Source organism: Rhincodon typus, chromosome 30, assembly GCF_021869965.1.
Source record: "Rhincodon typus isolate 14 chromosome 30, sRhiTyp1.1, whole genome shotgun sequence".
Classification (NCBI taxonomy): domain Eukaryota; kingdom Metazoa; phylum Chordata; class Chondrichthyes; order Orectolobiformes; family Rhincodontidae; genus Rhincodon; species Rhincodon typus.
The window spans coordinates 18534443-18547113 of NC_063361.1; the positions used below are offsets into that span (position 1 = coordinate 18534443).

At 36.5% G+C, this 12671-nt stretch overlaps 1 protein-coding gene across 1 annotated transcript; it reads left to right on the forward strand.

Moving 5' to 3' along the window:
* Positions 1-591: 591 nt before the first annotated feature.
* On the forward strand, positions 592-11320 carry LOC125486550 (pyruvate dehydrogenase (acetyl-transferring) kinase isozyme 2, mitochondrial-like; the record flags this gene model as incomplete). The annotated part of the gene is made up of 5 exons (XM_048614403.1): positions 592-678; positions 1955-2053; positions 2321-2431; positions 2556-2669; positions 8578-11320. Coding segments are annotated over 5 exons (555 nt in total), but the record flags the coding sequence as incomplete, so codon positions are not given.
* Positions 11321-12671: the final 1351 nt, after the last annotated feature.

Genomic DNA, 12671 nt, shown 5'->3' on the forward strand with positions numbered 1-12671 from the left:
ACCGCTACCATCATGAAAAGATGCCTTTATCCCCACTCTCTGCCTTCTGCCAGTCAGCCAATCCTCTATCCATGCCAGTACCTTGCCCCTAACACCACAGTTCTTATCTTATTTAGCAGCCTCCTGTGTGATGCCTTGTCTGAAGCATTCTCGAAATCCAAATAGATCATATTCACTGGCTCTCCATTGTCTAACTTGCTCGTTACCTCCTTCTACTAGTTTTATGACTTTTACTTTTCATGTTGTAGTGCTTTCCCTCCTAACTTGAAAGGTCTGACACTAATATTTAGCAGTCTTGGTGCTAGACTTCCCGACCCAAAGAAATAATTACTGTCGCTCTCCCATGTGTTTCCCCTAGATATCTTTAAATATCCATCAAATCATCCCTTAACCTTCTAAACTACATGACATGCAATCTTATTTCATGTAATCCTTGTCTATTGTTTAGCCAATAAGTCTGGCTATAATTCTGTAAATCTGCCCTGTACTCCTTCCAAAGCAATTTATCTTGAACTGTTTGAAGTGCACCAGGTGCTGTCTTAAGTACACTGCCACTACTTCTTGAAAGATAATCTCTTCTGAAATATTTCTTTTGTTCCAACAGTGAATGGTTCAGGACCTGTCCATATTGTTTATGTACCATCTCATCTCTACCATATGCTGTTTGAACTTTTCAAAGTAAGAAACCAGCTGTTAAACTTTTATATATTGCAATGTGATGTTGTGCAATAATATTGTTAAAATATTATCACATTCCAGAAGAAATATCTCTCCCTTTTCTTTTGACAAGAAGTTTAAGTAAATCGTGTCTTAAGTTAAAATATGTACAAAATATAAAGGAACTAGTCAAAGACCATGTATGCAAAATACATTCTTATCCAAGATACTCAGCTAAGGGTTGTCTGTTTTATTATCGCTTATTTATCCTTTTTTTTTAAAAAACATCTTCCTCCATTTCTACGTAAGTGCTTTCAGTGCTGAAGCCTGGTGAGAGAAAACTCTAACTGAGAGTTATTCGCTTTTATAAAATCTTTAGTGTCGTGGCCATTGAGCAAAGTGCCTTCTTTCTTAATAACATGTATTATTAAAGTGCAAATTTAATCAGATTTGTGCTACAATAGTCTGATAGCCCAGACGATTTAAATCCTGTTCATTACTTTGTCCGTAAGAGAAAGTGAGCAAGAACAGGGTGAAGCATAAGCAAATCGGAGGTGCAACTTAAGATTCGGATGAGAACGATAGCTTTGGGAGGGAATGAGTCGACACTGAAGTGTTACATGGGAATAGACCATGATTACTGTGGTACAAAGGACAACACAAATCAATACATTCGTCTATTAGTTAATGGACTGTATGCTAAAAAGTACAACTTGTGTATAGTTCTACATTGTAACTCCTAAAGTTCAGTAATGTTGTATTTCTTGTTGCAGTGAATGTTAGTACCTCATTTATTAACCATTACTGTAACTATAGTATTAAAAAAATAAAAGTATTGTGGATGCTGGAGATGTGAAGTAAAAACACAAGCTGCTGGAGAAACGCCGTAGATCTGGCAGCATCTGTGGAGAGAAACACAGTTAATGATTTCAGGTCCAGGGTTAATGTTTCCAGTCCAGTTAATGTTCTTTGGAATCGTCTTGTACTCAAAACATTAACTGTGTTTCTCTGCGCACAGATGCTGCCATACCAGCAGAGTTTCTACAGTACTTCGTTTATATTAATAAACTAGTATTCCTGTTGGAAAGTATTGCTTATATATATCCAGTAAAATGTTCTCATACATTCATTCTACATTTAGTAACATAATTAAGCAATTTTTTAGAAGTTCATTTCAATAATGTGACCATCTTGTGTTTAATCAGTTGACTTTTATTACTTTTCTGCCTCGCAATGAATTGTTATTCCTGTGCTTCCAAAAAGTAAAAACATTCAGTGACATGTCTTTTTATTCAAGAATGCTATGAGAGCTACTGTAGAAAATCATGAATCCAGTCCTAGCCTTCCATCTATCAAAGTGAAAGTCGCACTGGGCGGTGAAGATGTCACAGTTAAGGTGAAAATACTTTGTTTTACATTTCGGAATTACTTTACCTAGGCACTTTGTAAGACAGCAAACAAGATGTCCAAATTGACAATTCACCTTCTAAAAAGTAGTGTATTAAGAGTAATGAAAAACAACCTATTTCCTTTGAAGTGTGCTGTCGCAGTTCCATTTATTCTTATTCTAGCTAACCCATGGATGTAGCATGTTGATCATGAATATAAAATCTTTAGTGAGAAGCATTTTCTTTTAATCATCGGCTTTCTTTGTTTCTTTCAGATGAGTGACAAAGGTGGTGGTGTTTCCCTGAGTAAGATAGACCGGCTGTTTAGTTACATGTATAGCACAGCTCCCACACCACACTTGGAAAGCTCAAGAGGCACACCACTGGTATGTTTTATTCACCCGTAATTTCTGTTTGTAAATACATTCTGTATACTATGCTCTTTTAATCAATGTTGATGAATTTTGTTTTGCAAATGTAGTCTACTCATTCAGCATTATTACATTTCAGGCTGGTTTTGGCTATGGGCTGCCTATTTCAAGACTTTATGCCAAGTACTTTCAGGGAGATCTTCAGCTGTATTCCATGGAGGGTTATGGAACTGATGCAGTCATTTACCTAAAGGTGAACATCTGTTTTGGGGGCATAAAATATGTATCAATTTTGTTCTCAGTTTTGATACTTCACATTGAAATGCAAACAGTAAGTGGTTACTGTATGCAAAGACACTACTTAATGCAGTTCAACAGTAGATTATGAAAGTGAAATTCAAATAGAGGGGTAAATATTAACCACATGAACACCCTTTTCAGGTGGTGTCATGTGATCCCTTATTACCACCTAATGAGAGATATGTGATTAAAATTCTTATCTGCAAGACAGCAGTTCCAACACTGCAACCAGCCCTCAGTACTATGCTGCGGTGTAGTCCAAATGAGGTGCTTGAGTCTTGAGTATGATTTGAAACCACAAACTTAACTTCAATTACAATAGTGTTACTTCTGAGCTGTGACTGAAATAGAGTTGAAAGGTACGAAATTAAGTGAATATGCATTGCAAAAGTACAATGTAAATCTAATTTTGAATACAGAAGTTTTAAATTATGTATTTTCTTAAGTACTAGTTGAACTGGCCAAAATCTGTTGTGAAATAAACGTGCAACTCATTGTTGCATGTTTTGACAGAACTGTAGTCAACAGCGGCAAGCTACATTTTTACACTTCCTTTCGTATAATGAAACACAAATGAACTGAGAATTAAGAGGGATGAGTTGGATACAGAGTCAAGATGTTAAGGTCTTCTTTTCATACTCGCAGAGCTGAAGAGTAAGGACAGCAAGGTCAGTTAAGGCATTGCATACAAAGAATTACTTTGGTCATTAAAAAAAAAATGATTTGGATATGAATATAGGAGGTATGGTAAGAAAGTTTGTAGATGATGCCAAAATTAGTGGTGTAGTGGACAGTGAAGAAGGTTACCTCAAAGTACAATGGGACCTTGATTAGGTGAGCCAAAGATGGGCAGATGGAGTTTAATTTAGATAAATGTGAGGTGTTGCATTTTGGGAGGGCAGATCAGGGCAGGACTTAGACATTTAATGGTAAGGACCTGGGGAGTGTTGCCGAACACAGATCGTGGTGTGTAGGTTCATAGTTCTTTAAAAGTGGAGCTGCAGGTAGATAGGGTGCTGAAGAAAGCCTTTGTATGTTTGCCTTTATTGGTCATGCATTGAGTACAGGAGTTGGGAGGTCATGTTGAGGCTGTACAGGACACTGGTTATGCCACTTTTGGAATACTGCGTTCAGTTCTGGTCTCCCTGTTGTGGGAAAGATGTTGTTAAACTTGAAATGGTTCAGAAAGGATATACAAGGATGTTGGGATAACAAGTGTAGAGCTGGATGAACACAGCAGGCCGAGCAGGAAAGCTGACGTTTCGGATCTGGACCCTTCTTCAGAAAATGAGGATGTTGCCAGCATTTGGGGATTTGAACTGTAGGGGGAGGCTGAGGGGTGACTTTGTAGAGATTTATAAAATCATGAGGGGCATGGATATAGTGAATTTGCTAAGCTCTTTTTCCCTGGGTGGGGAAGTCCAAAACTTGAAAGCATGGGTTTAAGGTGAGCGCAGAAAGATTTGAAAGGGACGTAAGTGAGAACTTTTTCACGCAGGTGGTGATGTGTATATGGAATGAGCTGCCAGAGGAGGTGGTGAAGGCTGGTAAAATTATAACATTGAAAAGTCACCTGGATGGGTACATGAATAGGAACAGTTGAGGGATATGGGCCAAATGCTGGCAAATGGACCAGATTTAATTTAGGATATCTGGTTGGCATGGAATGAGTTGGACCAAAGGGTCTGTTTCCATGCTGTACATCTGACTGTGAACAGTACAGTACAGGAACAGGCCTTTCAGCCCACCAAGACTGTGCTAACACACGATGCCTTTCTAAACTAAAAACCTTTTGCCTCTACGCTGTCTGTATCCCTCTCTTCCTTGGTTGTTCATACATCTGTCAAGAGCCTCTAAAACATTGTTATTCTATCTGCCTCCACCACTGCCTCTGGCAGAGCATTCCAGACGCTTACCACCCTCTATGTTTTAAAAAAAAAAAAAAAAAAAAAAAAACTGCCTCTCATCTCCTTTAATCTTACATGTTTTTTCCCTTAAGCTTATGTCCCCTAGTAATCTAGTCATTGACATTTCTACTGTGAGAAAAAGCTTCTGAATATTGATTCCATCCATGCCTCTCATTACTTTGTTTACTTCTATCAGATTGCCCCTCTTCCTTCAATGTTCAAGTGAAAACAAGTCAAGTTTGACCAATCTCTCCTCATAGCTAATACCCTCCAAACCAGGAAACATCCTGATAAACTGTCTGTACCCTCTCCAAAGCTTCCATAACCTTCTAGTAATGTGGTGACCACAACTATATGCAATATTCCAAATGTGGCCTAAATTATATACAACTGCAATATGACTTGCCAATTTTTATACAGTATGTCCCGATTGATGAAGGCAAGCATATCATCTTATCCACTTGCTTTAGCACTTTCAGGGAACTTGTTAACCTGTGTGCCTAGATCCCTCTGTACATTGATGCAGCTAAGGGTTCTGTATATTTCCAACCTGCATTATAACTTCTAGAATACATCACCTCACATTCGTCCTATTTATACTCATCTGCCGTTTCTCTGCTCAAGTCTCTAGCCTATGTATACCCTGCTGTGTCCTCTAGTAATCCTCCTCACAATCTGCAGCCCCCCCAGTATTTATGTCATCTGCAAACTTATTAATCGGGCCACCTACGTTCTTCTCCAAATCATTTATCTGTATTGCAAACAATGCTGGGGCCCCTATTGCTCTGTGTGGAACACCACTGGCCACAGATCTCCAATCTGTAAAACATCCTTCCACTGCTATTGTCTTTTTTTTATGACTAAGCCAGTTCTGTATCTATCTTACCAGTCTCACATGTGACTTCACCCTTTGTATCAGCTTGCCACAAGGGATCTTGTCAAAGGTCTTGCTAAAGTCCATGTAGACCAACATTTACTGCTCTGCCTTTAATCAATCATCTTTGACACTTCTCAGAAATTCAACCAAGTTTGTGAGACATGACCTTCCTGCACAAAGCCATGCTGTCTATCTGTAATTCCATATTTTTCCAAATGTGAGTGTGAAATCTATCCCTAAGAATCTTCTACAATAATTTCTCTACCACTGATGTAAGATTTACCGGCCTGTGATTTGCTGGATTATCCCTGCTGCCCTTAAACAAAGGAACAACGTTAGCTATTCTGTATTCCTCTGGGAGCTCTCCTGTGACTAAGGATACAACAATTTCATACAAGGCCCCAGCAATTTCCTCACCAGCCTCCCTCAGCATTTGGGATATATTCCATCAGGTCCTGGGGACTTGTCTACCTTAATGCTTTTCAAAACGCCCAGTACCTCCAATTTTATATTGATTATCAACGTAAGTCTCCCGAGACTCACCATCCACCATACCTTTCTTCTTTGTGAATATTGATGAAAATACCTCATCCACTTCCAGCTTCATGTACAAGTTCCCTCCTCTGTCCTTGAATGGACCAACCCTTTCCCTAGCTATCCTAAAACGCCTTGGGATTTTCCTTAATCCTATTTGACAGATATTTCATGGCACCTTTTTAGCCCTCTGAATTGTTTATTTGAGTCTGAATTGCATACAATAAGAGCTAAATAATGGGAAATTATGCTACTGGTCATTATTAGGTAGGTGGAGAGAATTTGTGCAAGATGATCTAAATCAAGATTGAAAAGGCAGAGTAGAGTTCCAATAACAGCTTATTTCTAAAATCTCTAAAGTGGCAAGCTTTTGTGTGAAGGTTAGGTTGTACAGATGGCAGCGGGTTGGCCTCAATATTTCTGGATCTGTGTCCAGACACAGTTTAGTCTGTGGAATGTTCTTGGCTCTCTTCTTTTCCCAAATCCAAAGCTTTTTGCACCTAGTAAATTTAAAGGTTAGTGTTAGAACTGATGTAGAATACTTATGAAATTCGCACAGCCCTAGCCAGACATTGTCGCATGAGAAATCGATCCCTCATTCGGAGATGGTGCTCTAGTTGGAGGTTGAGCAAGCTTTCTGCAAAGCAAATATGAATCAGATGTGGGTTATTCTAGGCCATGCAGCAAGTTATTAGGCTCTATAATAACTGGTCCAATAGCATTTACTTTCTATTAGAGTCATACAGATATACAGCATGGTAACAGATCCTTTGGTCTAACTGGTCCATGCCAGCCAGTATCCTAAATAAATCTAGTCCCATTTGGCCCATATCCCTCTAAACTCATTCTATTTATGTACCCATCCAGATGCCTTTTAAATGTTGTAATTTTACCAGCCTCCACCACTTCCTCTGGCAGCTCATTCCAGACACGCACCACCTTCTGTGTTTTTTAAAAAAAAAAAATTGCCCCTTGCTACATCATCTTTTTAATTGTTTTTTGCATATTTTGCAGCAAAATCTTATCTCTTTCTGCATTAAAGAAAGTGATAAGATTTTGCTGCAAAATAATATTCATATTCCAATCAAATTTGCTTGTGATTATGTAAATAACTGGGAGAAAATTCTTGATGGCACAGGACATGGTTTTGGTGCAAAAAACGTTGAACTTGTAATGAATAGATCTAGAACTGTTTCCAAAATTTTGATTACTTGAATCAGATGAAAACCTTTTCTGCTTTTGGCTAGGTCGTCTTTTTGTCTAATAGATCTTGAAACAAGATGAAATCAGTGTTTGATTTCAGAATGCAAACTAATCAAATATTGGCCTTGATTGCATACAATTAGCACAACAGCAAGGACAAAACTATTAAACTGGAGCAAATCTGAGTATTTTCTAAATCAGGCAGGTTCTGAACCCTGATGCTTGTGTTCAGATACAAAATTATCTGTGCAACAGCGTTTTACTACCTGTTCAGTAATGAATGGTGAACATTTTAGCTTTGTTGCTTTGCAGCACAACAAATCAGATCTGAGCCTAATTTGGGCCAGTTTCTTGAATGCTTCTCGAGCATGATCATAGCTGTATAACTCTGGATAATTGTGAATCGACAACTACTTTTCCTTGCTGCATCCTTCTGACTGTGCTTAATATAGATGTGATGTGGTCACGATATGTCACATTTTTAACTAAAACTTTATCTTGTATCAAGAATTATTAAAATTGACTGCTGTGCACTGTGATAAATTTAAATTGGTTTTACCATTGTATTGTTTTCAGAGAGCAGAGTCTAGCTTTATCTAGATAAGTCCCAAGTCCTTTTGTAAAGTAGAATTTTGGGAAAGTGCAGCCACTGTGACATCTGTCCAAAAAAAGTGAGAATTGTAACACATTTATGGTTTAACTCTTCTAGCTTGTCTAGAGGCAAATTGGTCATGCATAAATTACTCATTTAGCTAAAAGCATCTGATAAGAGAAACAACAATTGTGACATATTTTCTCCCAAATCCTTCTGTATTTAGTGACAGCTGATTGAAGTATGGTTGAATAAGTGTTTCTAACAGTTCCAAATTACTACTTTCATACTATGTAGAAGGTAATTCAGTCATAGTGAGCAACCTTTAAATTTATTGGTACAGCTTTTCATTTTTGGAATAAACTTCTTGTGGGATCTGTAATACTTCGAATTTGGGGTGATGTGCTGTGATTCCTTTTTCTCCATCTGTTTCCGGTCAAGGCCTGACTGAGACTGCCAATGATGTCTTGTTCTGAGGAAAGAAGCAATTTTTTCTTTTCAGTCCACCAGTCTGCATTAGGTAAACACTAATGACACTGTTTAGTCACCTTGCCCTGTCAACATTTGAGCAAAGTGGACAAATGTTGAGTTTGAAAGTTCACAATTCCCTGCCAGAAAAAGGTATTGAGGCAGGACGTTTTTGATTCCTGTTGTTTATTACAATTAGCTTAAGTGGATTTTTGGTAGGTAATTTGCATGCTTATTCTGATTGCATGTTTACTAATTAGTATTGTTACATCCCTTTCAGGCTCTATCAAAAGACTCAGTAGAAAGACTACCAGTTTATAACAAATCTGCTTGGCGACATTACCAACATAGTCATGGGGCTGATGATTGGTGTGTACCTAGCAGTGATCCAAAGAACATGGCTGCACACAAGATTCAGCAATGATGCACAAGCTCATCGGTTCACTGGTATAGAAAAGAATAAAAATAACTCTATTTTTACAAGGTCAGTCAGCCATGACATGGAATTTTTAGACTATAGAATGGCTCTTTCGAGCATTTGATAACATAGAAGCAATAATTAAAATGAGGAATCTTCTCAAATGATTAACCTAGAGTTGATTCTAAAGAAGTTTTTGTCTCATTTTATTTTTGCGGAATGCTGTATCCCTCTTGAGAGTCGAGAGATCTTTATTGATTTATTGTGGCATTGTTTAGTGTTTAAGCTTCAAGCGTCAGATTATAGAAAAAGCACATTAGGTAACATTAAAGATTCTGGTTTGAGTTCTAAGCTAAAACTGTAGGTAAAGGTATCAGTAGTCCAGAGAAGTCTGGGCTGCTTCTCACCAGTAAAACAGCTATGAAAATTCAAATTTTGAGCCATACGTTACAAAGAAGAAATATCCCAAACTTGAAACTTAAAATGCAGCCATGTACTATACAAATTATTGATCTAAAATGATGACATTTAACAAACCAATAAGCTAAGATGCATTTAAAATACCTTAGTATAATTGAGTTAAATTTGCATTTTTTTTTAGGGGTGTATGTGTTTACTTTCTATGAATAGGTGATTCTAAAATCATATGGCCTGTATCCATCACTGACTCTTAGACTACTTTTGAGTTCAGTTAGAATTAAACCCTGAAATGTAGAAATAGTTCTGAAATTCAGTTTGTCTCGCTACCTTTGTTATTTTTCTTAGGGCCTTTTAGCTCTGGTTTTTTGCTGCCTTCGGGTCCTTTAATTTCAAGTATTGACTTTGCATCAGTGACATTTTGACCAAACTCTATGCATGCAATCCCTTTCATGGGAAGAAGGGTTTCCTATGTTAACTTGATTTCAATTCTTAGACTATATCTTGTTCTGCATTTTTCTAGTAGAGGGAACATTCTTTGTTAATTGCTTTTATTTACATTACTTTTATATTTCAAGTTTGCTCAGCCCCTTCAACCTTTGATATTTTCCTGGTCATTCACTGCTGGAATTTTTCCAAAGTCACAAATCTTATTCTGTTCAGTTTAGTGTTTATGATATATTTTGACCAGTACTATATATGATTGAACCACTTCTTTTTTAATATTCTAAATTGTCGTGATGAAGTTCAGTGTCACAACATTTTATATAATGAATTTTTGCCCATGTAAGCTATTTTTGTTTTGACCACTAGACCCCTAGAACCCTTCCTTTCATTTGCTCTTTTCCCTTTGCCTTGCCACTATCCCCTCCCCAGGGCTTTGCTGTTATAATCCTATCAGAAATGCTTTCTAAATTTATTTTTTTTAAATTTCAACTGCCCCTCAGCTTTACAACAGTCTGCTCCCTCGAAAGTTTACACTACCTCTTTGTATCAACTGTAGATGCTGTATCCCAATTTCTTTTTTCGTAAATGTATTGGTGGAATGCTATCTGTTCCTTTTATCTGTATATACATTGTGTGTAAATCTGTATATGTGCTGAATGTAAGATGTGCCAAAGATGTTTATTAACAAAAAGTGAATTGTTAGCCTTTTAAATTGTTCAGCTGTTGCAATATGAATGCTTTTTTTAAAAAAAAAATTAGAGCACAACTCTTGTAAATCCTAAAATGATTGATTAAACCTAAATTTTGTTTGATTTAAAATAATTTAGTTTTGAGAAGATTACAATACGTCTCATTTTAATGTGAATTTACATAATGCATGACTGCCATCTTTGGTTGTGTGCGATTACTATCAGCTCTGACTTTATTCTTCACAATACTGTGGCTCATCATTGTATATTCATATTCATCAGTATTATATGTGTATTTGGAAATACATCATGTCAATATAATTGTTTCAAGGACAATTTTTCTCAAATTTCAACTTTGCAAATTTGGTTCAAAATTCAAACTTTCAGAAAGCATTTAAAATTTAAATTAATAACTATCTGATCTGGCCATATTTCTGAGAAGCGCAAGGTTTGAATCATCGCAATTACAATTGTAAGTGATGTATAATTTTCAACTAGATAGAAAGAGGAAGATTACCCTAGTTGTCATACAAATCAAATTCTTCAGTTTGCTCTAGGACCTGGAATTATGGTGAATGCAGGTTCAGTAGTGGCATTAGATGATTATTTGGATTGAAATGGTGTGCAGGGATATGGGGAAAAGGCACTAGGTAACAGAACTAGTGCAAGCATGATGGGCTGAATGTGCTATAACAAGTGTGATTTATTTAAGCAAAACTCTTAAAGGTTTGAGTACACTATTTATTGTAGATGCACCAGAGTTCCTTTTTTTAAAATTAAATAATGACCAAAATAATGGTACCAATTGATTCAAATTGGGCTTTCACTAATGGAAGCTTCACACACTATTCATGGGATGAACATGTATACAAAGAGTGGACTACTGTGTTTTGAAGTTGCTGTACTTTTCATGTGCAGGAATGAAAACATACCCAAATGTTGGCTTCTATAAATCCTGAAGTATTAATGTAAAAATGAAGAGTAACAGTTGTCAATTTTAGAATGTGTATCTAAATATTTGAGTAAGCAATAAACTGGATCACTTGAACAAACTTTATTTTTGAGTAGATTCTTTATCTAGGATATTTTCTTTTTCTTCATCTGCTGTTAAAAAGAGTAATCTAGACTCAAAATATTAGCTTGCTTTCTCTCCATGGATGCTGCCTGACCCTCTGACCTGCAGCATTTTTTTTTTGTTTTGATTTTCAGTTCAGATTCCAGCATCTGCAGTAATTTGCTCCTATTTAATTTCTGTTTCCCCCTCCCCTCCCCATTTTTTTTTTTGACTGCTTCATTTACTTGATTATAAATTGGCTATTTAAACATGAGTTAGATTCTGGTTCTGTTTCTATTAAATTATCTAGAAATGAAATATTCAATCAAGTTCTACAAATAAATCATCCACATGATGTACTTTTCACTTTTGGTTTTGTTGACATGACAGTTATGCTTTCAAAAGAAAAAGCATTTCAGGTCCTATTTTTCATTTGTGTTAATGAGATTAGTAACAGCAACTGTCAGCAAAAAAAAAAACTGTGGGGTGTGGCTGCTGTGCCAGCTGTACAAGGTTCATTACTTCCAGTATGTTGGGTCAAGGAAAAAGTAATCCATCATATGTACAGTTTAGTGATTGCACTTTGAAATAAGTGACAGAGAAACCCTCAGACTTTTGATCGTGTACAATAAAATTAGGATTTCTGATTATTATACATGAAAAGCATGGCAAACTTTTCCCAATCTGGAGAATATAGAATTCTTTTTATTGAATGCTATTTGGCAAATTGCTTTATACTGTCTTCCTTGCTGGAGATTCCAGTCATTGCTGTTCACATTTTGTGGGTTAGGTGCAACTCTGCCCATAAAAGATTTCTTGCAAAACACACTGTTAGTTTTCTGATCCTATTTCTTTGAATACACCAGGCAGAACAAATCTTGATTTTAATCTAATGTGTGAATTTATGACAAATTGTGGTGTACATAAACAATAACATTTATTTATAATGCCTGTTTTAACTTTTAAATAATGATGTACAGCCCATTATTCAATATTACTAATTTTCTAGCAACAAGTTGGTATATCCTTGTTTTTTATACTGCCTACTTCAAATCACTGAATCATTTTTAAAAATCAGTGAATGTAACATGACCCAATCGAAACTACTGCCAGTCTCTGAAGCCTTAACCAGATCAGTTACTGTAAGTTTATTTTTAAGGTAGCAGAAGCTAGAAAAAAAATCTTGATTTTGAACACCGGTCTTGAGGATGATAATATTGGTACACTTAGCGATCTTGAAACTGGAAGAACAGAAACTTGGGTGTTATAAGAACAGTCCATGCTAATGGAATCAAGGAGTCTGAATTTTCAGGAAAGAGAAAAATCTGGAGGGGAGGAATCAGATCCTT